Source organism: Anguilla anguilla, chromosome 2 (assembly GCF_013347855.1).
Source record: "Anguilla anguilla isolate fAngAng1 chromosome 2, fAngAng1.pri, whole genome shotgun sequence".
In the NCBI taxonomy this organism is placed as follows: domain Eukaryota; kingdom Metazoa; phylum Chordata; class Actinopteri; order Anguilliformes; family Anguillidae; genus Anguilla; species Anguilla anguilla.
In genome coordinates this window covers 16,394,028-16,421,029 of record NC_049202.1, presented here as the reverse complement: position 1 = coordinate 16,421,029, position 27,002 = coordinate 16,394,028, and the positions used below count along the sequence as shown (strand labels likewise).

Below are 27,002 nucleotides of genomic sequence, written 5' to 3'. Positions count from 1 at the left end.
GGTTCCAGCCTGAATGCTTGACCCCTACAGTGAGGGGGTCTGGTGGCTCTGTTATGCTGTGGGGGCCATTTTCCTGGTATGGTTTGGTCCATTTGTCCCCTTAGCAGGAAGGCCACTGCAAATCAATACAAAGTTATTTTGAGTGATCACCTTTATCCTATGATGAGACATTTCTATCCTGATGGGAGTGGTCTCTTCCAGGATGACAATGCGCCTATCCACAGGGCACCAAGGGTCACTAAATGGTTTGATGAGTATGAAAATAATGTGAATCATAATTCTGTGGCCTTTGCAGTCACCAGATCTCATCCCAATTGAACACCTATTTGAGATTTTGGACTGACGTGTTGGACAGCGCTTTCCTCCACCTTTATCAAAACACCAAATGAGGAAATATCTTTTGGAAGAATTAGGGGGGGTCTGACCCCCCTAATTAAGACTTGGACCCCCCCAAAAGAGATAAAAACAACAGGTCAGGGGTGTCAAAACATTTATATATCCTTCTTTCCTGTAATCGTAAATATTACAATATATTTCCCATCAGTGGCGTCACTAGGGACCACGCACACACACACACATACGCACACACACACCTACACACACACGCACACACACACACTCACACACAGTTGTGGGATGCGGCTCTCTGAGCATGAAAAATGTGTCTGTGGGGGCAGAAGGTATTGCCTTGGTAACAGATGATAGGAAGGTGCTGCAAAACTAGTGCACCGCATCTGTTTCAGAAGGAAACGTGAGGCGTGTGTGTTTGTTCTCAGCCTGCAGCATCCTGTTCTGTCACACACTGTACCCTTTCCTCTCTCTGTCTTCCTTCTTCCTCCTCTCTGTTTGTTTGATTTTTTTATTCCTTTTTTTTTGGTAGTGCACCTTGCCTGATATGAAAATGTTGTGGGAGCAGCACTGGCCACATGCAGCTAGCTAAGTTGTTAGGCTTATATGTTTCATTGGCAATTTGCCTGGGCCTTGACATTGTAGAGTACCATCGTATATTCCCTGAAAATTCTGTTGTCTTTGAATATTCAGTTCAGAAATTTCTGTATATTTGTTATCAATGATTAAATCAAACCTCAATTCAATTCAATTAAAGTCAATTTTCTTCCTGTTGTGCTTTTGCATGGACAGTCACACCAATACTTTACAGAGAAAGCAACAGCAAAAAAGACAAATTGGACAAAAGCCAGAAATGAATCACCAAAAAACAAGCAAGTGAGAAAAAAAGGGGGAAAAAAAAGAAACAACTCCCTATTGGGAAGAAACCTAATTGCACTAGCCTACTCTCTCCCCTAAAAAGCATGAGCTCAGGGAAAAATATGTTTTAATGACTCGCCGGCATCAGAGTAGCAGTAATTATTCTTATATTAGCGCCTGTTAGCTACGATGTTATTGTGCAGAACAGTTAAAGTTACTTATTTGAGGATGCCATGGTAGTGCATAATGTGAACTAGCAGAATTGTAAAACGCACATGGCACACCCGAGTCTTTGGTTCAATACTGGCCTGCTTTGAGATGAGGATTAATCAGGTCAGGTATGCTCAAAGTCGGATTGAGTTACGCTAGAATTAGTGGGGTTAAATTTTGATGGGTTGAGTTCTGCTGGGATTCGCTGTGATGAGTTAGGCTAGGAGTGACTTGGTTGGGTTAAGAACTACTGCGCAAATACTTCCAGTGACTGTTCATGCGGCATTGCTGCTGATATTTGTATTGTCATCGACTGACTCTCAGCTGCACTTCAGGTCGTAGCTCCAGGTCTTAGATTATTCTTTGCCCCCTACTAATCACACAGCCACAGGGGACGAGGTCGTCCAGATGTCAGCTGGGTGGGACAGCTGAAAGCACTTACTTGAAGATGCTTGTAACACGCGGCGCATTAAAATCAGCAGATTTATACGCACCTGTCACACCCAAGGCATTTTTGGCCCTCATGTGGATGCGCTTAGCAGGGTCAGGTTATGCTGCGAGAACCTGGGTTGTGTTTCGATGGACGTGGCTGGGTTGATTATGCCAGGAGCTTCTGGGTTCAACAAAGCTCAGAATGGCTGGGCTGAACTATTGCTGGGAATGGCTCGGCTGAGCAATGCTCAGAACTACCGTCTGCATCTTCCTCGGGGCTGCTCGGGAAAGTCATGCTGTAGGTACTGTTGTACACACTTTAAAAAGTTTGGCTGGTCACAAATCCTTCCAGTGATGTCTTGTGCGGCGCTGGTGACGATGTTAATACTGCCGTCGACTGCCCTGCGCTAAATGTTGGCTCCACTTCGGTGTGCTAATCTCCGGGTCTTAGATTGCCTTCGAGGTGGCATTTCATTGTTGATAGAAGGCAGCGCTGATGCACAGGCCTGATGGATCGTGCAAATCCAGAAGTCGCCGCATGCAGTCCTTTTACACCACCTAAGAACGAGCGGCGGGGCAGCTTTTGCCTCTACTCCTCAACAAAATTATCTCCTTGGTAGCCTCTGTGGGGGACATGTACACACAAGTGATTCATTGAGCAGACAGCCTTGCCTGCAATAATAAGACCTGTATTGAGCCAGTAAATTACCTTCTTTACAGAGGCTTATTTAATTTTTGTCATCAAATCTCCTCCTGCTGTCCAATTTGGTGTGACACTTTCGAAAGCCAACAAATATCTGGGCTTTTTTTTTTTTGAACAGAAAGCGAGGAAATCGAGGCTCCTTCGGGAAAAGTTTATTCTCCGCGCAATACTGCTGATCGAGTTAGAGGACTGAAGATTTAACGGTGCTTCTGTCGCACCGTCGATGGAGAAAAGGTCTTAATCCCAAGTAAAGACTGTGTTAAAAGTCACCGTCTGTGAAAACACACTTTCTTTAAATCACTCGTTTTACTGTGGATTTTCTTGGATAAAATGGGGTAAAAAGGAAGGCTGCGACATGTTTACCCTCTGGAATAACACTGTTTGCCCATCTCTGGTTTGTTTGTTTTTTTTTGGGGGGGGGAGGGGTTTGCATAGCAAAGGAATGCATACCTTAATTTCACACCAAAAACTAGGCATGCTTGAACATTTGATTGCCACTTCAATACATGCATACACCAATGAAGGGGGTCATGTATGCCATCTTCTACTCCAGGCAACAGTCTGTATCTTATCCATATACTCCACATAAAAATACAAAACATATTCTGCCTGCAATACAAAATGAGGTGTTTGAGCGTATTCAGTGGAAGTCACAGGGGGAAAAAAAGAGATTTAAAAAAGGACTGGAAATTGGATAATTATTTGAGTTATTCGCACATTTGAAAGATGTGGATCCATTTAGTTTCGAAAGTGCGCAGATGCGTTAGATTGGAACATGCCTCTTCACAAGCCCGCGAGGACCCAGCCCATTAATTTGTTTTCGGAGTCGTAGCGCTATTTTTCCAGCATGCACTGGGGAGTGATAGGATCACAGTCCAGGCGCTTGCAGCTAATGGTGTAAACTCAGCTCTGAACTGGGAGCCTGTTCTTGAATGAGGGTCACTCGGCTCTCAGTCTCAGATAGGCAACATTAAATACGCAGACTGAAAATAACACGTTGAGGCATATCTCAACATGTAGCTGCCTGGTTTTCAATGGAAACAGGTGATTGGAGAACAACTCCATCTTTTCAGATTTATTTATTTCTGCACTGTTTATTAGAGGTTTACCAGTTATTGTCCCATTACACACTTATAAATAGCGATATCAAGAAAGAATATCATATACCTGTGCGTATATGTGTGTGTTCTTGTGTGCACCTGTAAGTGAATCTGTGTTTGTACATTTCTGTGTGACTGCATGTATCCAACGTGTGTGTATGCATCGCTTAAATGTACATGATTCAGTGGGTCTGTGTACCTTGTATAGTAAATACCAGTTACAATCAAAGTTCATTCCCAGTCCCTCAGAAAGCAACATCACAGGGAGGAGTGTACTTTTCTGAGGGCCTAAATAATTCAAATTATTTGTTTTTTTTTGTTATTGGTTTTTCAACCATTTTTATCAGGCTCATATTTTTTTCACATCGCACACAATGCATTCGCCATAGGACAGGATACTAGAGAGGCTCCACAAAATGAAAACCACAGAGTGAATTACAATTCAAAGGGAGATACGCTGTAACACCTTGTGTAAAGCTATTGGCAATTCTAAAGAAAATTCTGTGTCAATAAAAATACTTCAGCAGGACACAAGAAGGAACAAGCAAGCAATTATCTCTGTTTTCACACCATACGGTGTTCTCATAACAGATGAACACTGACAGTTCTTTGATCTGTTCATTATTTATGTTTCGGAGACACACAGTGACAGTAATATCTGCGGGTCCCCAGTCTTATCTGAGAAGGATTTAGCTCGAGTCTGAAGACTGAAACCCTGATCAAATTGTGGTCAGGAAAGGAAACGCCTGCAAACACAGCTGCGCTTATGGTAAATCAAGGGAAAAGAGCCAAACACAACCGCACTCACCAAAAGCAGCAAAACTTCCAAGTTTCAAAAGCGCAAAATTTGGTAACAGTGAGAATGTCATTTTGGCGATGCATCATCACTGACACCTGCAGCATATAAGTGGTAATGCAGTTTATGGAACCTTGAGAGTCAGTGAAGCAAGCTACGCATAGGTAACAAAGATATGCACATAAACTTGGCGCCTCAGTTTCTTTCAGTAAATTCTGCAGCAAATTCACCTTTGACCACTACAAACGGTTGCATTTTCCTTCCAAGACAGGTGCAGATGGTCACAAGACTTGAGAAAGCCTCCCCATTATGTGGCCGGCACTATTTGATAGAGTATTTGTTCGCCAGAATGGTTTATGTGTTTTGTTTTGTGTAGATTGCAGCAAAATGACCAGCAGCACAAACGGAATGGAATGCCTAAGGGTGATGTCGCCAGGGTGACACAAGTGCTCTCGCCTTCCAGCAAGAAGATACAGAGTTTGAATCCCAGCTTTTCTGTGTGAAGCACGTTCTCCTCGTGTCCCTGTGGGTTTCCTCCAGGTACTCCGGTTTCCTCCCACAATCCAAAGACATACAGTTTAGGTTAACTGACGAGTATAGATTGTCCTTGGGGTGTGATTGTGTGAGTGAATGGTGTGCGACCCTACGGTGGATTGGTGACCTATAGAGGATGCGTTCCTGCTCTTCATTCAATGTAGGTATTCTGGAATGGGCTCCATTGAATTTATCCGCACATACTGGACCCAATGGGAGATAGAATGCAAATTACCCAGTGAAATATAATGCCCATCATGTAATCTTTATGAAGTGACTGACCAATGGTGTTTCCTCAATATGGAGATCATGTATGCTCTGCATTTGCATACCCAGTCAATGGCCCTAGCCTATGCCGTTAGCTTTGATATGCGAGTGATCTGCTATGGACTAGCCATGGCCTCTGACATGGCCTGACATATCCACACTGTGTGCAGAAAGACGTTTTGCCCCTTTAAATGCCCTTCTTTCATTGTTCTCTTAAACCCCTTTAAACAGGGCTAAATAATGGAAAAAGCTATGCATTTTTAAATTGTCACGTGAGGGCCTGGGGTGTACAACTTTTTAAAATTATTATTTATTAAACTTGCATTGGAAAAATGGAAAAGCCAGCTCAAACCAGACCCAATTCTTTGGTGCTTGCTTACTGCAAATCACTGGAGCATGAAATTAAACCGAGAAGAATATGAAGGGGAGAAAGTCCCTATTGGTATTTCAATGAAACTGTTTACATGCATTATTCTCTCATGTGATATTAATCACCCCGTTCTTTTGATCTCTGATGCCGTTACACAAAATGAAAGCTGAAAAAAAGTTATTTAAAATGCGTTTCTTTCTGGGAGCTGAAGGACTGGACGATTCCCTGCAACAACCCAAAGCACGCATGAGAACGGAAAGCCTTCTCTGATTCCTGGCTAGACTGGTCTACCTGTGGTCAGTCAGGTAAGTCAACCCCATTCCTTTCCAGGCCTACACGCATCATGTCACTTGTGGAGCTTTGCAGTAGAAGAGCTATTTGCATTAGTCACAGGTTCAATGTATTTAAGCACAGCACAGTTCCTGATTTAAACAATACCCAGGGAACCCTGGTAACATCTTCCAAAAGCGTTGACTACTGCTTTCCATTCTCATTGACCCTAACTCCATCCATCATAACCACAGGGAAGACAGCGATGAAAAAACAGTTGCAGAACTACATAGTAGCCAGTAGAGGGTAGTAAAGAAAGATGTATAGCATGAAATACACAACCTAAACGGGCAGTGTATCAAACACCTTCTAATAGCCTTCTAGATATGTATTGTGTGAGTCAGAACGCGACATGATTCTACTTGTCAAAGAAGATTGTTGTTACCCCAGATACATTTTGGGCACCTCAATAATATGTGTTATTTGGAGCTATTAAGAATTGCGACTATGCACCTTTTGAGTGTCAAAATGCTCCCCACTAGTGACAATAATAAGTAATAACTGCATTTTCTAGGAAGGCATCTACTTTATATTTACTCATATATTGCTTCATGACTAGCATGTGGAAAATGTTATGCCCATATGCACCATTTTTTTAAGAAGAATATGGCTGCCAAGGAGAAGTACTGTACTGCCATGTGTTCACATTTTCATGGATTATATGATTGACACTGGCTGTTATATATGAAATATATGACAATGAAATATCTGAAAATAAACACACAATATTATACATTTTCACAAACTTTATTCCAGACATGCTTACCATGCATATTTTGAAACACGTATTGTATTTACAGACAGACAGGACACAGAAAAAGGTATAAAAAAGATTCACCGGTCAACCAGATTTCCTTAAAATGAACACTGCCAACAGAGTACATCTCACACCATTTAATAAAGACCTTTTCAGAGAACAGCACAACTTAAACATTGTTCAACTAGTTTGTTTTTTTAAAAATTGCCTTTTTGTCAGATCTTGTAAAAATACAAAACAGGAAGTTTACAAAGACATAAGAATGATATCTCAGTGAACCACTGGGGTTTACAAATTCAAACCAGGTTTAAAAAGAGGTTTTTATAACCATGTTTTATTTTGTTAAATCCATGACAGTTTCATGTTGCCATGCCTACAGTATATGATTTAAGAGCACCGTAATTTATATTTAAATAATAATAATAATAACAATATAAACTGTGGGGTGAAATATTTTATCTTTCTGTAAAGATAAAATAACTAAGAACAGAGATGAGCGTGTAGGCATATCTATGGCTCTAAGAAGCTGAGAAGATGTAATTGTCATGGAAGATGTTGCTTCTTAAAATTTTGGTGCAAACCCTTTATGTCATTCATTATATTTATGTTTTACAGTGACACACATACAAGCACTCTAACTAAAGCTGCTCTCTATCAATCACTGACACTAATACATATTAAATGTACAGCCCGGAAGAGGACAGAGGAGAGAAATACAGGTGCAACCCAGGTCCAAAACATGAAACAAAGGACAAAATTAATTTTAATAATGCACTCAGTCAGAAAGCAGCACTACACTGATATCCTCTCACAGTGGTTTTTTTTTTCTTACAGGAACTAATTTCACTTCCAACTAATTTGTCTCAGAAGTTTAATGCTACACTGAAGCTGAGATAATATATTTCTAAACAATTATGAATGATCTGTTTTCCGCACATGCTATGGACTGATGGTAGATGGATGTCGTCGGAAGTTAAAGGTGGTAAACATAAGTGGATTTATTGTAAATTAGAATAGATATGCAGGATGTTTTGACTGTTGGCATATATGAATACATTATTTGCACTTTCTGCTTTTCAGATACTTTATTGTAACTCCGTGTATGCTATGGAAGTCAAAACAGTTTGATTCAGAGGCTACAGTTATTGTTTTCTCCAGCAGAGACAAAGATCACGAGAGTGAAGTAATATTGGATATACCACCAGGGGGAGCCACAATCCTTTGTGCAGTGCGCCTTGGAATGTGGTCATCCATTTGAGTACCTGAAATACACAAACATGATGTAATGTGAGTTACACTATGTAAAGCTGTGTAAATGTAAATGTTTTAAAATATATCAACCACACCAAAACAAGATAATTATTATTATTATTATTATTATTATTATTATTATTATTATTGATAATACACAGACAGACAGGTAGCACACCCTGGGTGCGAGAATATCATATTAAACAAACTAAAAAAAAAAAGACTGATTTAAATACTAGGCAGTGTTTACAGCACAGGGTTAGGCAAAACTTGTGTTGAAAGAGAATAGACAAAGTAGATACAGATGGGCGCAATGCATATTGCACTGTGGGTGGGGCTTACCAGACAGAGTGAACCCTGATTGATGGAGGTTCCGTGCCGGGGCTATCTGAGCCTTTCCTGGGCATGTTGGTCCGCGTGAGGTAGGAGTTGGCGGCATTGACATTGTTGCACTGACAACATCATGGACGGGGCCGTCGTAAAGCCCCCTTGGAACACCCCGGGCATCTGCCATCTTTGACGACAAACCATAAAATGATATGAGTCAAAAATCGAATGCGTTAAAAACAAAAATACACCGTAGAACCTCTCTGGTTTTACATAAGTAAATGCTTCTCTACATTCACTGGACCAACTGCAATAACCTTAACATACATATGAATCTTGAATGTAGCGTTATGTAACAGATCTCTATTAAGCATGAAACATGCTTTAAAGTTCAGATAGAGTTTAGCACTGTAGTGGTGTAATTAAATGAAATTCCGTCAAGGTCATGGGCAATTGTCCCATGGTGATTACAGAACTTTGTGAAAGCACATTTATGTAATCATTGGCATTTTTATTCCACAGTTCTTCTCAGTGTACATATCAGACTCTGCTCTCAACAAATTCTCTCTACAAAATCTCTTTTTTTCTTTTAAATAATGATAAATATCAACAACAACAACAACAACAACAATAATAATAATAATAATAATAATAATAATAATATCACCATCAACACTGAGCTGTCCTTTTGCTGAAGGATGTGAATAACCTCAGATTCGGCTTTGGCTAGAACATTGAAGCAGGCAAACAGGATCCTCTGAGTGAGAGCTGGCACACGGGTTAAGATGAATTAAAACCTCCCAGTAATTCTGTGAACACGCTCGCATGCCGGCCCTTACCCTGCTCCGGGCCTTGATCCTCTTGTAGACGTAGTCTGGGAAGGCCTTCCTGGGGACGAAGCGCCCGGACCCTTCGGTGACGTTCAGCTCCCCGGACTCCAGCACGATCTTCCCCTGGCTGATCACCATCGTCGGGGCCCCTCGGCATTCCATCCCTTCGAAAATATTGTACTCGACTGTCTGCAACGAGATATCGGACATGTCCACATCGATAAGGTACAGTCCTTACATTGTTTCTGCAGTGTGGCTGCAGAGAGGTGGTGTTTCCTAGACTGATCTGTACCACAGCGTATGGGCATAGCAGTGGTTAAGGAGCGGGACCTGCAGGTTTGATTCCCTTGTGGGGCATAGCTGCTTAACTCAAATTGATTCTCGGTTCCTTAAGGCCAGTTTCATAATCATGCATCCTGTGATGCCACTGTAACTCTGTACCAGCTAAGTACATAAATAATGTAATGAATAACGATGCATCGCAAATGGTGAGTGTGATGATTCAGGTACTCAAAGTCATACCAGAGCATGGGACTTAGCAGATAATATCTTGGTTTCCTTGGGGTTCCAGAGGACCATGTCGGCATCAGAGCCCACCGCGATCCGACCCTTGCGAGGGTAAAGGTTGAAGATCTTTGCGGCGTTTGTGCTGGTCACCGCGACAAACTCATTTTCATCCATCTTGCCTGTCGCCTGTTGATGAAGGAAGCTCAGTAACAGAAATATCTATAAAACTTGCGATGAAGGATCCTATTTGAGAGTTGCATAAAACCTTCATGGACACAAAATATAACCACCATAAGAACTGTATTAACATTCATAAGCGGCTCTGCCAACTGGCAGACTGTCCTAGGGAATGTCACCATTTATGAGGTAGGTATGGGGGCGGTAGTGTAGTATAATGGGTAAGGAACTGGGCTTGAAACCTAAAGGTCACAGGTTCAATTCCTGGGTAGGACACTGCCGTTGTACCCTTAAGCAAGGTACTTAACCTGCATTACTTCAGTATATATCCAGCTGTATAAATGGATGCAATGTAAATGCTATGTGAACATGTTGTGTAAGTCACTCTGGATAAGAGCATCTGATAAAATACCTGTTGATGTTGTTCTAATGTAGTAATTGATAAACCATGGCTTGATAAACCAGAATAGCATGGTAATATCACTGAAGGCTATGACATGGGCTAATTTCACGGCTAAAAGGTGAAGTAGAAGAAAAAAGACAATTCAGTGAAATGGCATCACTATCGCACTTATGTAGAGAATGTGACATCTGCGTACCACGGCCTTCTCCCAAACGATGGACATCCGCTCCTCGATCCCGTTGGTTCCCTCGGGAATGTCGGTGAAGTTGTCCTTCCCGACGGCCTTCTGCGCCGTGGTGAAGGTGCTGTGAGCGCTGCCCGTCAGCTGCAGGTCCCCGCTGATGGAAAAGGCACGGACATGGGGAAAAACTTCACGCCCAAGACCGCGACTGTTCTTCACAAAGCAGTATCCATTTTCGCAGAAATAAACGGAAGCTATCTCACATCACCTACAAGCTCAAAACGAACCTATAATTGCGTGATGCTATGTTTCGCCGCTAGCGAATCTTTATCATGTCAGCTCCTGACAAAGGTTGGCTCGCACAAAATGGTGTCACACAGTTAAAAGTGTTTGGGGACTATAAACATTAGCCAAGCCCCGGACTTTGTCAGGTCATATTTGTTCTCTGTCTTTGTGTTTTGCAATCCCATTATGCCTCAAGTTGACAAACTGTAGCGACTAGCAGCTGTCACAGCATCGCATTGAATCATGCCTTTGTTTTGCAGTAGGGTTAGGGTTAGGCTGCTCATTCTCACCAGGACAGCAGTGAATTGAGGTAGTCTGGAGTGCTGGGGTCGGAGCTGAGGGGTGGGGACATGACAAAGGCAGCGGCTTTGGCCCAGTTTTTGCTCCAATAGTGTGAGCCGTCAGTGCCCAGGCTGGCGGTGATTGGCTCCCCAAAAACCACAATGCCTGAAATGAAAAGCCAAGAAGCAGGGTAGATTAAGAACCTTTCATTTGAATAAGCAGGAAACAAGTAATACAAGCAATACTTCCCACCATTTTCTAATTCAGGTAAGACTAGGACACAACAGTAGGGAAGAATGGTGGCCTAGTAGTTTTAAACAGGAAACAAAGCTGTGCTCCAATCACACCATTTAATATCTTGCAAATACAGTCATTGTGAATGGCATGGCCAGTGGACTGAATTGTTCTCATACCATCTTACATTGATGCAATCTCTAGTCTTCAGTGTTGTGCATACATTTGACATATCAGGGATGGTGCTTATGCATTTCAGCACTGTGCCATACCCTGTGAGTACCAAACACACTCATTGACACATTCTTACCCTTCTTCCTGGACTGAGCGATGACATCAGCCGCAGACTTGCTCATCACCTTGGTGATGTAGAGGGGGCAGTTGGCCTGCTTGGCGATAGTTATGGCTCGATACACAGCTTCCGTTTCAACCTGGAAGACATCACACCTTCAGTAAAAAGCGCTGAGGATTCCATTGACTGAACAAGTGAACGGCTACATATTCTTAACATTAAGCTGAAATGCTCCAGTTTAATGTGTCTAATGCATTATTCATGAAGGCTTGTGACCAAATACAGTGCCAGGCCTCCTTCAAAAAAGATATTTTTGTTTAAGTCACTTTTAAAAATCAGTTTTCACTAGGATAAGCAAAGCTTACAAACATAGGGTAGCAGCACGTTTTGTCCTTGGGCACAACTCGTTCTGACTTTTTATAAACTGTAATATAGCACTAGAATTCCTGTTACCGACCGCAAGCAAGGAAGTGAAGAGGACAGACGGAATGTAGGCGCTGACTGTCTGGTTATTGTAGGTTTTGTGGAAACACCACACAAATTTAGTAGACTCCAGCAACTCAGATCATATGCTCCTCTCACCTAGAGGATTATGGGTGGTTCACAATTTCAAAAAACTGTCTTATTGATAAAAATAAATACTCCCTCTCTTTAAACAAAGTCTAAGCCTGGCTGATCCCCGATGCTTGTTTTCTGACAGTGAAAACGTGCCGGACACAATAAAAGACGCTCGATCTGAACTCTGCCTCCGTCACTCTGGTGTGATGTCCTATTTGGCTCTGCCTCACAATGTGGGAGGTTCAGAGGGGATTTGGGGTCTGTACCTCCTCAGAATGGCTCAGCACGTGTCCTTCGGGGCCTGTGATCCCCAGTTCCAGCAACTTCTTCTGCTCCTGTGAACAGAAAAACCACAGCACCAAACTGAGGCGTCCTTAATTTCATACTGTTAACCTCTCTGGAGAAGGCTAGCCTCATCTAGGTCAATCAGGGCAAGAGTGTGAGAGAGCTGGGCTTGTACTCAAAAAACTGCTTCTGCAAATATCTGACTGTAAAAATAAAAACCATACCGAATGTAAGTTATATCTTTCCTGCTATAAGGAGACACGATAATCAGAAAGTAAATCGTGAAGGACAGACGTTGTATTTTTAGGCAGTGGTACGTAGTTTTGATATGTGCATTAAGGTTGAGGTCAGATCTGGATCATGTCAGTGTCAAATGTGGCTGGAATCCTGTAAGTTGAGGCATAACTGACCATAGGATCAGTGATTTTATTTGGCCAAGTGTACCCCACCTCATTGCTCAATAACTACTCCTCTCATTGGGTTGGGCACCTGCTAATGTACCACCATTAGTTGTGCGAGATGTGCAGCTCTTCAGTAAAACGACTGGCCAACAATTTTCTTTTTTTTCAGTTATCACCACTCAATACGACTTATCTGTAGAAATGTGTACATGCTGCAAAACCATATTCTTCTTCAAATCGGCTTGAAGCTGTAACATAACGTTTATGAAGCACAGCTGTGCCTGCATTGCCGTGGGGTTGCCGCGGATATCAGATCTCTCCCTCCGTCCTAACGTTACAGCACGGCTCAGCAGCTGAGGACTTGGCCGAGCGCCACGGACGATTTGCTGAGCGTCGATCAGGGATCGATAAAGCTTAGCCGCGTAGGAGGAGAGGGAGCGCTTTGGCAGGCAAGCACAGCCTCCTTTCCGCTGTCTCATTACAGCGGCGAAATGACGGGCAGAATTTTCCGCTTCTGAATCTGCGGGTGTGGCGTGAGTGAGGTAACGCGGCCGCACCTCATCGATGATGTCTCCATTTTCGGCGTGCACCTGCGCGACGGCCCCCAGATCCCGGATGACGCTGAACGCTTCGTACATCTGCGCGGAGGGATACCAGCGTTACTGGCCCGCATTTAGCATCAGTGCTGTACATAAAGACATCTCCAAAGAAACAGAATTTGCAGGAAAAGCTAAAAACTGCTTATATTATCTTGTTACCAATGAGCATTGTGGTCAGACCTGGGTCAAACAGGTATTTGTTTTGGATTCAAATACTTTTCTACGCTTCACCGATCTTGTCTGGTGTATTGGAACCAATTACATACTCTCAAAAAGTGCTAACACTGCCTTCGAGTCATATTGGCAGGCTTAATTACACCAGGCAAGATCAACAGAGCACAGAAAATTATTTGAATCCAAAACAAAAACTGATTGTGGTTTTGTAATTTGGGGTTTTGAACAAACTTTATTTATGGAGCAGGATGAAAACTTTCAGTGTGTGGAAAAAACAAAACAAAATGGAGATACCATGTTTTTTTTTTTTTGTTTTTGCATGTTGCCGACATTATATGATACTGATAATCATAGATTCAGATTAGAATCCACAGTTAAGGGAAATCTTACCTGGGTGTCAGAACTCTGGAATCTGTCCTTGTACCCCATATAGACCAAAAAGGAATTCACCCCTGTGAAAAAAAGACTTCATCTTAAAAATTCTGTCTGAAAAAATTAGTTTGCAATGCAAAATTATGTACTGTACTGCTGAGGGGTATATACTGTAGACTGAGATACACATGTTATAATTCTTTTCTCAGACAAATATGGTTTTCAGGATATGTATTTAGTCAAAAAAAATATATATTTTTTTTGTTTTTCTGTTTTTCTTCAAATAACCCTCAAACACAGCATACCTCGTGCTTTAAGTGTCATGCTTCACCACTTTTAGCATCATGTCTGTGAATATCAGCGAGATTAGCTCTGGTGGTCACTCCGCTGATGGCGATGATGTCGGTCTGGCACGTGTAAACGTGTCTGTATTTGTGTGGGCGGGCATGTCTGCGCTGGTATGTGGGATGGGGGTGGAAGGCAGCTGTCTGGGCAGATTATTTAGCATGGGCATCATGATTACGGTCCTGTCCCCTGCAGTAATCCAACCCGCTGGAAGAGAGAGGATGAAATGGTGCATGCAAAGGGAGATAAAGCCAGAGGGGAGGGGAAAGAGAGAGGAAGTGCAAGGGATGAAGAAGTGAGGAGTGGACCGGAGAGCCCAGGAGAATAGAGAAGATAGAAGAAAAGAGGGCAGATGAGTGGGGAGAGAAGGAGATGATGAGCAGTGAGGAGAGAAGAGAGAAGACGGAAATGAAGAAGATGAAAAGAGGGGGCATCCAGCGAAGTGCTGTTTAGATCTGTCCCTGCCCTAACAGAAAAAATACAAAATATCAAAGCAAAGATACTTCTATTTGCAAAGACACCCTAGATGTAAATTGCATCTCCAAATCAGGACCATGGGAAGTCCTGGGAAAATAACTTTGCTTTCTTTTTTATACAGTGAATCACATTTTGATGTTGTCAGGCACAGCTCTCATTTGGTCTCAATCTTGCAGAAGACTGAAAGCGTAAAGACTTAAACAAAATCTTAGTTTCAGTGTGGCTCCCTGTTATTCCAGTCTGCCCATCAATCATCAACTGAGCTATCTTCAGCAAGTACCAAGCAGCAGATGCTGATCCAAGGGTAAGTAAGGATAGAGGGGGACAGACTGTGATATTACTGTAGTCCCATTTCACATTTCCATTACACCGCTAAATTGTTTCCTCCCAACAGTGTCCACAGGCTACCAGATGCGCCAGTGAAGGACACACCTCTCTGATTGGTGCTAGCTCTCCTGTAGTTCTATGTCAACAGCAGGATGTATAATGGTTGTTTACTTGCAAGTGCATTAGGGGAGTGCGCATGCTTCAGAATTCCTAGTGTGTGGGTACAGGTGACATAGCGGTGACTCGGCACAATTCCAAATGGAGGTAAAGGTAAAGGGGGAGGAGTTAAAAAACAATACCTTTGTCTCTGACTAGGGTCTCCAGCTCCTCAGTGAGGCCCTCGTGCCAACGGGTGATGTCCATGTGAAGGGAGTAGTCACAGCACGACTTCTTGTCAGCGATGTCCCGCCACTGATCATACGTGCCCAGGAGACTAGACCCAGGCTCAGGTACGATGTGGTCAACTGCAGCAGGAAGCACAAGTGAAGTTAAGACAGAACAGTGAGGTCATATCTCCTGGGAATAATACTGAGACCTCTGCTCTTCCTCATTTACATACATTCCCTTGACAAAGTAGTATTAGTAGCAAAATTGGTAAATGTGCAGATGATAGAAAGCTCTAGGATTTAGGGACCGATTTTGAGCAGACTGTTAAATACAAAGTTCCACATGTGGGAAATAAGACCGTATTAGTGAAGTTTTAATAGTACTGTAAAATAAAGATCAATAACAAAGCAAAAGCAAGCCAGTTTCAGGCTTTAATGTGCCAATAAATCCTGAAGCATGCATTGGCATTACATCTACTACACAGAGAAGAGCGAAGCTATGTGGCTGTTTACCAAAAAGAAGATAAAGTCATCATCTTTAATGTAAAACTCCTGTGACAGTCCAGTGACCCCATTTCACTTGATCTAACATCAGTAGACAAGCTCTCCCCTAGCCTTTTACTCCAGCTCGACTGATTCGCTCAAAAATGCTTCCCCCTCCCTGGTCTGCAGAAGCTGATGCCCCCCTCCCACCTCCCACCCGCCCCGCCACCCCCCCCCCCCCCCCCCCATCGCACTAATGCAGTTCAGAGTGGGGTAATACGGACTGATCATGGTGGTGCCCCCCGCCAGGGCAGCCCGGGTCCCGTGGTAGAAGTCGTCGGCCGGGCTCATGCCCAGGAAGGGGGCATGCAGGCTGGTGTTGACGTCTATCCCGCCCGGGATGACTATGTGGCCGTAAGCGTCGATTACCTTCACCCCCCCGGGCACGATGAGGCTTTCCCCAATCTGCCTGAGGGTCAAAAACAAACACAGACCATAAGCAAGCAAACGAGAAACACAAAATATTTTTATGGAACTTCTTATGTTTTTTTTTTTTATTCTGTTGATGCAAAATGAAAGAGGAAATTATGTTTTCTAGAGGAAATGGAACAATCACAAAACAGCCAGTTGGGGAAAAAAACAGGGAAAACAATTCCCTGACCACAGGACAAGGCAGTAGAACGGCACTCCCAGTAGAGTTGACCAAAAAAACAAAAACTAATAAAAAGCAAATGTCAAAATATACGAATATATGTTAGAATATTAGAAAGTAACATAAATGAAAGGGAAAATCAGCCTTAAATAAAAACAACCACAATGAAATGCCAAGAAGGCTTCTGTACTCCAGGGAAGTGGGCCACAGCCTATAATTAGAATGCCAAATTGGAGGCTGAAGGTTCACTTCGGTGCAGCCATAGCCAATAGCTAATTTAAACTGGGAACTGGAGCAGAGCTCCGCAGGAGGGCTGAGCAATGGACGTTTCATTGTTCAGATGGTACATTTGGCATTTCCTACTCAGTAAATAAGCTTTGACAAACAATAACTGCTTCACAGTGCCTCTACTACTCTTCTTTCCCATCAGTTTGTGTCAGAGTCTTGCTGTGTAGCCTAAATATCTTCATCAAAATACAGTACTGTACATGATAAAAAATTAGGCCAATGGGTGTGGTGTGCGTATAACTTTCTAGACAAGACAGTGTATTTTTAAGTGCACTTTTAAAATTTTATATCTATTGCACCACAATACGTCTTTATTTCTTTTATCTGAGCATTGTTATCTTGCATTATAATACGCTAAATCATCAACCATAGGCAAATAAAGAAAACAAACGCACTTACTTTATAACTCCATCTTCCACATAAACATCGGCATAAAAAGACTGGTCATCATTGACTATCTTTCCTCCTTTGATAACCAGACGATCACTCTGCAAAGAAAGGACGAAAGTTATAAATTTACAGTGACATCAATTAACCAACGCATTCAGAGGGATTGTACAAACATTAATTGAAAACATTTACACAAAATTCATATCGATCCTGTCTGTATGATGTACTTTATTGCAACTGATGTGTTTCTGAAAATGCTTTCTGCTGTTCTTAAAAAAAAGGTGATATGAATGGCTTGTGAAGGATTTCAGAAGGATCTTTTAAAAAAGCAGATGCAAAATGAAATTAGCTATGCATATGCAACATGTTGTAAAGGCCCAAACATGGTCAATTATTTTATGTTGGGCCTTTACATATGCCATCTATTCATTACATTCAAATGTTTATTATTATGGAGGATCTAACTGCTGTTATCATTATTTCAACGACAAAAGCATATGCAAAAAAGTCAGTATGCAAAAAGAAAAGCATTGTCTTTCCCTCCGGACATAGCAATAAAAATACATATTTCCTTAATGAGTGGATTGGCTGTAAAATGTTCATATCAATACTATAAACCAACATATGTACCCCAGGCCATATATTAATGTCAGTCTGATAAATAAATGCAGTATAGAATGCATGGCTTATTTGTCCTCATTTGTCCTTTATTCAGGGGTCAGGGGGTCTATGGTCAGGGGGCGATGTTTATCAGGGGTGATACTGCAGAAAAGTTGGAAAGCACAAGTAAGGCAAAGATGCAGGTACCTGTTCAGTCAACACTGGCTATTTACCATGCCCACAAATCCACCAGGCCACAGACTACCCAGGCACAGTGCCACACTAGCCCCTTGAGGAGAGCTCACATGAGCAAGCATGAAGCAAACAACCCTATGACCTGGAAGTTACTGGACTAACTGTCAGAACTGTCAAGTATTGTATAGCTCAATTTATGGATGGGACAGATTATCTATTTGGTAAATAATAATAATAATAATAATAATAATAATGTGCATTCAGCCATGTTTTGCGCAAATTCTAATATAAAAGACACCATGGTCTTCCTGACACGTGGCTACATCGTTTAGGCATTCATGTGCAAACCAGGCAGTGAATGTGTTTTGGCCACTAGTAGGGGAATATAAACGCGATGGTGTCGGAGGAGTATTAAGACTGCGCCTGAATCATACGATCAGTCGAAAATGCAGGAGTTCGTTATCAAGAAATACTGTGATATACGACTACTATTCAGCCCTAGCAAATCGACAGTTTTGTTGTTCTTCCCAGTAGGCTGTATTGTATATATTCTGCATTCCAAACTGTTTCAAACGAAGCCGCTGTTATGAATATAGGTCATCTTCGGCAGAATAACGGGCGGGCAACTGTGTCAAATTGTGCGGAAGGGTATAGGATTTTGCTTGCGCTTGTTAACAGCGATTTATCCCAGGGGCTGGGGCCAGCAAATTAATCCGCACGGGCAAATACGCGTTTTCTAATGAAGGATGTAGCTTGCTGTAGTGAAGCCTGCAACAAATCCTCCCCGTGCATATGTGCATAGCCGACAGCGAATGCTTCAAAATTACATTTCCAACATGCTATTTCAGTCGCCAAATGTAGGCCTATGATTTCTTTAGCCATAGACATCCGTGTCGAGAAAATGAGTGAGTGGGTGGGTGGGTCCTAGTGCGTCCTTTGGCCAAGTCACTCGGCTGCCTAAAGAAAACACCATTTTGAACACGACTAATACACAAAGGAAAACGATACGGTAGGCTACTGTAAATATATATACCGGTTCCCTGCAATTCAACACGTTGCGCCTGGGGCGGAAACAGCAGCCCACAGTGTTTGCCCTTCATCAGATCAAGCAAACTTACTGGCAATTTAGACAACTGTACACATTATTATGACCTGAGGGCTTGTGCTTTAAGTGCCCTGAACGTATACTGTCAATAATAGTCCACGCTGCTTACTAATGGTATCCAACGTAGTCTGTCGGTTAATCGAAATTTACGTTTGGTTACACAAATATCACTCGCATAAATTTGCCCATCGGTATAAACGTATTGGAATGATACTAGTACTTCGCAAAGCATTAAGCAATACATAACATAGCGTTAGGGTTGGGTATTTGTAGTGTATTCAACAATTTGACTGGCGAACTCTTTCCCCGATATCTTCCTTGCACATCACCGTCCTGTGATCGAATTAAAACCCCTAAATCATGGCTGTCACCGAGGCGACAATGGCTTCTTACCGTTATACGAGGAATGCTCTTCTTGCCTTGGTAAGACATGCCGGCCGGTTCAGGCGAAGCTTTGATTTGAGCGTCAGAAATAGACCACAGTCGTGTATCCCCGGTATTGAAAGAAATCTCCGCGGATGTGGTGCAATGTCGCCGAGTAAATGTGCAATCTTATTATAAAAAGGTAAATATGCTTTATTTTTTATTATTGTTCTGTTGTCGTGCCAGACAACCGTAAAACCCCCCCTCGCCTCACAATACTTCCTCGCTTACCAGCTGCCTGCTTAGTATTCCAGACTCGTCCTGGCGGCTATTAGAGGGCAGACAGGCCTCTCCGAACGCCCCTTCGGCCTTAAATTGGCACCCAAAATATCCGTGTTGTTTCTATGTCCTATCCCAGCGAAAGAATACAATTATATTACATTGTATGTGATTTTTTACCGCATTGACGCTATAGCAGGAGTCTACGTACTTATGGGAGATTGCGTGCATCTTTGTTAACATTACGCAGAAATAAAGGTGCATTTTTTCTTGAGGGGAGAAAAAAATCCTGAATATACGCTGAAAGGTATAGTAATGTTCTTTCGGTACTAATACGTAGGGCTACATTTTGAAAACCAAAAAGGTACAAATTAATTATTAAACCAATAGTGATAGCTACAATTTAATATAAGTTAAGCTACCGCCTCAGTGACATGCGTTGTACCTTTTTAGACACTTTCCGTACCTTTTTTTATGGTACGCATTATGCTTTATTAAGACCGGCTCAGTATCCTATGCATTGTGTATAAGGATATATTCCTCGGCCTGTATTTCCAGTTCTCATTATATTAATTGTTTAGGTTTTTCTCTCATTGGCGGTGTTATAAGTTAACAGTTTCGTAATATGAATCAAGGTGTTACTAGGAAATAATTACCCTTTTATTTGATGCCAGTGTTAGGCAACTGCATTCACGGAAGCCCTGAACAGGGTTGGTTTATATCAGGGGCGTCAAATCGTATCCGAAAAGGGCCAGTGTCTGTGCAGATTGTTGTTTTAGCCCAGCTCTACAACACCGAATTTAACTATCTGAATAATCATGGTCTTCAATCAAGACCTTGCCAAGTAGAATCAAGTGTGTTAGTGGTGGGCTAAAACAAAAACAGAAAACACTCACACCGGCCCTTTTCGGATAAGATTGGACACCCCTGACTTATATTGTGAACTGGTGTTGGTTAACCAGATCGAACTCTAGACCTTAGATTATATCTGTTTAGATTACTGTACCAAACTAGATGTTTTTGAGTTACCTTCATGCTTTGGAGACTTTACATGAATTAGAATCCTCATTTTAATTACTAGATACACGTGTAAACGTAATTACACATTTATACGCATTGGTTTTTATTTGGTCCACTAATTGTGAATGTTCAAGCAATATAAAAACATGTCATTCAGAATGACATTGAATGGTATATAATTGCACAAACCCAACACCTATTGGCTATTCGCTGGCCTTGCATTTTGTACTGAATTTGACTGACACAAAATACAATTTATACATTAATAAATTCTTGCAGCTGTACTATACTCTACTGTAATATTCTGCCTGGATAACCCTGCACATTCAGATCAACTTCAAACTTTAATAATTACACACTGAATATGTGATACAGCAGATATGTAATGACTCAGTGATACAGTAATCTCGGTGTAAACTTACCTGGTGCTCGCCGTGGCGCTCGCGCTTATGTCCCGAGGGAAAGACAATGGTTTGCCCCCTCGTGCTGGCAGAGGGTTCGGCTCGAGCAGGAGTCGCACTGGCGCTCGAGAAGTTGCTTATTTCACTCCCTCGTTCACTGAAACTGTCCAAATCCGCGGATGACATGCATCTGTCCTCGAATCGAGTTTTTGTGTTTCTTCTCATTGAACTGGGACTGAATGACTCAAAATTTAAAGTTTTGTTTTCGAAAGCACCTTCTACGTTACAAAACATGCCTCCAAATTTCACTCGCGGTTTAGGACTATCAGTCCCTAATTTTGATAGTAGAGATCCTTCATCATCGTCTCTCGGAAGAAGTTTTCTCTCAGCCATCCTTTGTTGATTACTTTCCCTCTTCTGGTCAGCCAGTTTCTCCTGAAATATTAACCAGATTATTCAAAACAATAATGAAAATTACAGACCGATGACTTCCCACATGTAGATGCCATGTAGTGGTATCCCTTTGTGGCACCTAAAGGTGACGTTTTGCTATCAATGCAGAGTAAGAGCTGTCCATAGAGGCGTGGTGCTGAAATGGAAAGCCCTCGAGAAAGCTGTCCTGTCATACTACACACACGAGACAAGTTAATCATGTGCACGCGTGTGTTAACTTTGTGAACCTTGTTTGGCACAGTTAAACACTTTTATTGCATGACCACAGCTTGAAAGGACGTGATGTCCAACGAAGAACATTTCCCCGTAACTCAGAACAAATGCGCATTTACGAGAGGTTGACATAGTGATATGAAAATGGTGAATATAAAGATTTAAGTGAAAGCGAAACAATTTAAACTAGTAATACATATCTGCACAATTATTGTATATGACAAAAGAATCTGCAGTTCTGTAAATAAACCATATAGTAATATTTGCTGTTATTATTATGAGGTACGTGATATCAGTTTAGTCCCAGCTTTCTGTTTGCTAGGGATTGTACACGAGAGCTTTGAAACAATGTTACTGTAGTTACTGTTATATTGCTAAGTACTTCAATGTTTTAAAGAAAAGCAATGATCTGCTAAAGTTGGTTTGCAGCGGTAATGCAGGGCAATTAGATGATTTACATTTGATCCTGGTTCGTCCTTGCACTTGAGTGACTATCTGTCTACATTGCATGAGATAATTATGCCTGTGATTAGAATCAAGTGAGTCAACCTGACATTCTCTTGCAAAATGTCTTGTTACTTTGTCAGACATTCTACTTTAAGATTATATACCTACAGTATGCACTATGCACTATATTAACATTTAACATCAGTAATTTAACTAGCCACATTTAAAGCAGTCAAAAAATCATTGAGCAATAAACATGTTTTTTTTTTTTTTTTTTTTTTTTACATGACAATAATATGAGTATCTTACAAATTATTCTAATATTCATGGATCACAATACAAAAAAATATTAACATAATTTGTAACTGAACACACACACAAAGAAATCATGCTTTAATCACATTTAAGGGTACAAAATGACTGGTTTGTCAGAGGACTAAGCATCACTTAGGCTATTGGCATTTATAGATACTGCGGATTGCAAAAACTAAACTAATATTTTGGCCAATGTTCCTTGGAGTAAAAATGAATATAAATTAAATAATACACTAAATAATACTTGTGGTTATTTATTACCCATGGATATTTTCAATGAAATATTTTGGATGACATATACAATATGAAAAAAATATATATTTCATAAAAGCATATATACCACAGTGTCCTGAGTCTAAACTAAATTCATATCTTTTTGATAACCAGCATATGAGTGCTGCTTGGGTGTAAAAGAACATCCCTCTACATTAGATACATCATACACAGGTTGACATAAAGTGTGCATGTATTTGTTATCCAGCTCTTGATAAGGCACTCAAAGGTTTGGTGAAGATTTCGGTTATCATTCTGAATGAATTTGTAATGATTCAAATCCTGATCACTGACCGTCCACTTCTTCAGTACACTGTATGGTGCAAACCACAACTAATGTTAGCTGTTTCAGTCTGGTGCTGGATGGAATTTAGTTTAGACAAATTCAAGACATGCCCAATGCACAATGAACAAAATGTTTTTTCTGTCCCAAAATATGTCCCATAATTTCAAAGCTGTCCTCCTGTACATGTTTAGCAAAATAACATAATCCCAATGAGGAGAAAAAGCACAGATGTGGAATCTGGTCAGTAGCAGGTGTGAATTGTCTGGGGGAAGCTTGGCAGTGCTGCATAGCTGGTTAGAGAATGGTTCAACCTCCAAGATTTCCTCCCTGAAAAAGCACAGAAAGCACCAGCAGTAAAGTGTCACATACTGTACACACAACGCTCAAGGCCTTGTCCTTAGATTAGAGCGAGCAATTTGCTTTTCATTTACTTTGAGGTCTGTCATTTTGATTTCAACAAAAAAGTACTATGTTCTTCAGGCAGATTCATGTCCTTTGCTTGCAGGCAGACACACACATATGTATGCACACACAGGCATGCGCACACTCACACAACTCCCTGTTGAGCTGTGGAGTCATCTCTACATCATCCAATGGGGAACCAAACAGGGTAACCAAACCTAAAAGCTGCTTCGTATTCAGCACTCAGAGAGCATGTGTGACACACAACACCCTCTCCACCCATTTGTCCACCAATGGCTAACATTTAGACACATTAGCTGGTGTCAAAAGAAATTTCCCAGTGACATTTATTAGACAGAAGGGGTCCACCTTGAATAGACACAAAGGGCAGGAGGTACTTAAACACCAGATGGTCTCAAAGCTCTCAGGAAAAATTGGTCAAAGCCAAGATGTTTTAAAGATCATTTAAATATCTGTGTATAGCTGCTGAACTGGGAAACAAGCGAGAGAAGTACTGTAACAAATTACACAAATGCCTGTTACGTCCATTACCTACGTAACCTCCAGATATGCACACCGGCACATACAGACCAGACCTGGGTCAAATACGTATTAGTTTTGGATTACTTTTCTGTGCTCTGTTGATTTTGCCTGGTGTAACTGAACCTGCCAGAAGGCAGGGTTTGCACTTTTTGAGAGTATTTAGTTGGTTCCAATATATCAAACAAGATCAGTAACTCGTAGAAAAGTATTTGAATCCAAAACAAATATGTATTTGACCCAGGTCTGATACAGGATGTGGATGCACAAACACACATACGCAAACACAATGCATTTCTCCCTCAGTCGGATTTAAAGTCAGGGCAGAAATATGATGTCCCAAGAGCTTGCATAGGGTACAGTCAGCCACAGCACTGTAATAAAATCACAGCAGTGCTTCATGCCCCAACATTAATGGCCTCGTGTGGGCTGTTAGTAAAACTGCTGTAGGCGAAGTAACAAACAAAGGATCTTGGGACTTGAAATTTGTCCACACAAGCCTGATATTGCACCATTTAAAGAAACTGGTTTGTACCAGGAAAATAAAGCCTTTTTTAAAGAAATGTGATATGCCCTTTGGACATGGCAGCGGTAAAAGAATGTGTTCGGACGAAATGGAAATGCTGTTATTTAATTAGGCAAGCAGGTCAGACATGGCTGGAACATCTCACTTATATAGTGTAGCATGCCTCATTTGCAGAATTCTGTTTAATGATGAATCATCTGAATTAGACTTCAGATGAATTTCCAGCTACAGCTGTATACATTTCTGTGAGGGGGGTGGGTGGTTGTGGACAGTTTAAACAAGGCAATGTTTATCTCTGCTCTCTTCCACAAAACATACCTGAAGGCTGTAATTATCACAGTCTATAAAGCTACCTCAGGAGGGCAAGGGCATTACACTCTGCAAGCTACCACTTAGATCTTAATGCTGTGATATTCTCCCTCACTGACTACGAGGGAGCTATTTGTGGCTGCGAGTCATTCTGTGTGAAAGTGCAGTACCCTTTAGAAAAGTCCTACATTTCACAAGACACACTGTCTGTTATACAGTACAGTACAAGTGTGCATGGAAAATGAACTCTTAATAGGAAACTGGAAAGATATAACATTTAAAATGTCCAACTATATATCACAAGCTCAAATTAAACACAAAAAGGCCTTCAGTCAATATAAATGCACTTATCATTCATAACCACCCAACACTGAGCAGCATTTTTTTATGCAATTGCAGAGCAAAACCACAAAGCATACATGTCAGAATAGATATTTAATTTCTTAGCATAGCCTTTAATAAACACTGTCCAGTTCCTATGCACTTTCCATTCATGCAAATAAATGTGTGTTTTTTTTCCCCCATCACACAGTTCAGCCACTTCCTTCACACACTGAACTACCAGACAGACATTTGAATTTTTACTTGTAGGTCAAGATCACTGTTGTCTGAATCCGGATATTCATGTGACGTTTATCACAAACCAGAAAAGCATGTGGTGCTGGTGAATGGTTCATGACAGATAAGGTGCTGCTATGGGCTTTGTCTTCACGGGCAATGAGAATCTGTGACAGACAAGATCAATCAATTCTGTCTGCCCATAAACTGAAGGCTCACAAGTGGAACACAGCAGATGTGATTGGGCAGCTGCACATTAGGCCCTTTGCATGTAGATAAACAACAGGTACGCTGTAACATTACCACAGTCATTGAATGATCAGGGATTGTTAATGCATTGTGAAGCCTTTTTGCCATTTATTAAACCACAGCAAAACGTGCAAAAGTTGCACAAGTAGCAGTGTTAAACAATAATAAATAAATGATTTTTGATCGCAAAGCATTGCAAATAATCATTTATGACCAGAATCGATGAAGTCAAATACAAAATGGCTGTTCTAAAGGCATGCAAAGTTAAAGGCAAGACACACTGCAGTTGCAAATGAAGCCCAAGACATTGAAGTAAAACATGAATGAAGCTAGGAAAATGGCGGTCCATGGCTCTTGTATTACAGATGTTCCAATGCTCACCTGTGAAAGTAAGCTTTTCCTGGGATGTCTGGACACTGGTTACAGGGACTTCCTCAGTAATCCTGTCAGAAATGTGGCTCATCAAGGTGATATAAAAACATAGCTCCAAAAGCATTTAACACATTTAAATTAATTGGATGTCGAGTCTAAAAATAACATTTTGAATATGCACAGTGAACATTATGTATTATATAACATTTTATAAATTAAAGTTAAAAAAATAAAGTTATCTTAAAATGAATAGTTGACTAACAAATGTTTATAATGAATTTCCCTTTACACTTTCTTATTATTATAACAGTTTCTCATAAGACATACATTACTTGAACTGGATATTTGTATTAATTATTAGTTGGTAAGGATTCTAAAATAAAGGGGATCTACGCTGGTTTAGGTTTATGGCTTTATTTGTATTTTATTGGCATTTGTATTTGTTCTGAGAATAATTATGTATTCCATTGATAAACCTATTTTGCAGTGTAGTCCGCCCTCTTGCGGACACGAATGAGAGGGCTTTATTTAAGACAGCCAACACCCTTCCTGTCGCTTGTCTCAAATTAGATACCATTTCGATTTTAATTGATATTCGTCCTTAAACGTCAGAATATTTTAGTTTAGAGTTTAGTAAATGTTACAGTTCGTAATGTGCGCATAGTTTATGACAGAGGAATGTTTGGGTTTTGAAATTAGATCAATGCAACGCACATTCTATGATTAACGGTAGGTAACGTAACCATTTACGTCGATGTGGAATCATGTGAAAGAAGACGAACATTGTTTTGTCCTCTCGCGACGTTGTTCAGGCGGACACCGCCTGTTGTGCTACAACTGGTGCTTTTCTGTGATCCAACTAGACGTCTAACAAAAGTAATGTCGAATTTTTTTTCAGACTCGCTAGCTGTCTGTCCATGTACATTGCTCAAAAGTGTCGATTTC

General features: G+C 41.2%; 1 protein-coding gene across 2 annotated transcripts; it reads right to left on the bottom strand.

Annotated features, from left to right (window-relative positions):
• Window positions 1-6,679: 6,679 nt before the first annotated feature.
• On the bottom strand, window positions 6,680-21,522 carry dpysl4 (dihydropyrimidinase like 4). 2 transcript variants are annotated; one of them, XM_035404603.1, is made up of 14 exons: window positions 21,136-21,522; window positions 17,161-17,249; window positions 16,106-16,290; window positions 15,312-15,476; window positions 13,882-13,943; window positions 13,276-13,356; window positions 12,299-12,367; window positions 11,493-11,613; window positions 10,957-11,113; window positions 10,397-10,538; window positions 9,636-9,806; window positions 9,123-9,302; window positions 8,299-8,470; window positions 6,680-7,967 (listed from the first exon to the last, which is right to left on the bottom strand). In XM_035404603.1, the coding sequence occupies exons 1-14, from the start codon at window positions 21,505-21,507 to the stop codon at window positions 7,876-7,878; spliced, it is 2,058 nt and encodes a 685-aa protein (XP_035260494.1). In that variant the 5' UTR covers window positions 21,508-21,522; the 3' UTR covers window positions 6,680-7,875. The 2 variants fall into 2 exon arrangements, with proteins under 2 accessions (XP_035260494.1, XP_035260493.1); XM_035404602.1 differs by lacking the exon at window positions 21,136-21,522 and adding an exon at window positions 19,445-19,920.
• Window positions 21,523-27,002: the final 5,480 nt, after the last annotated feature.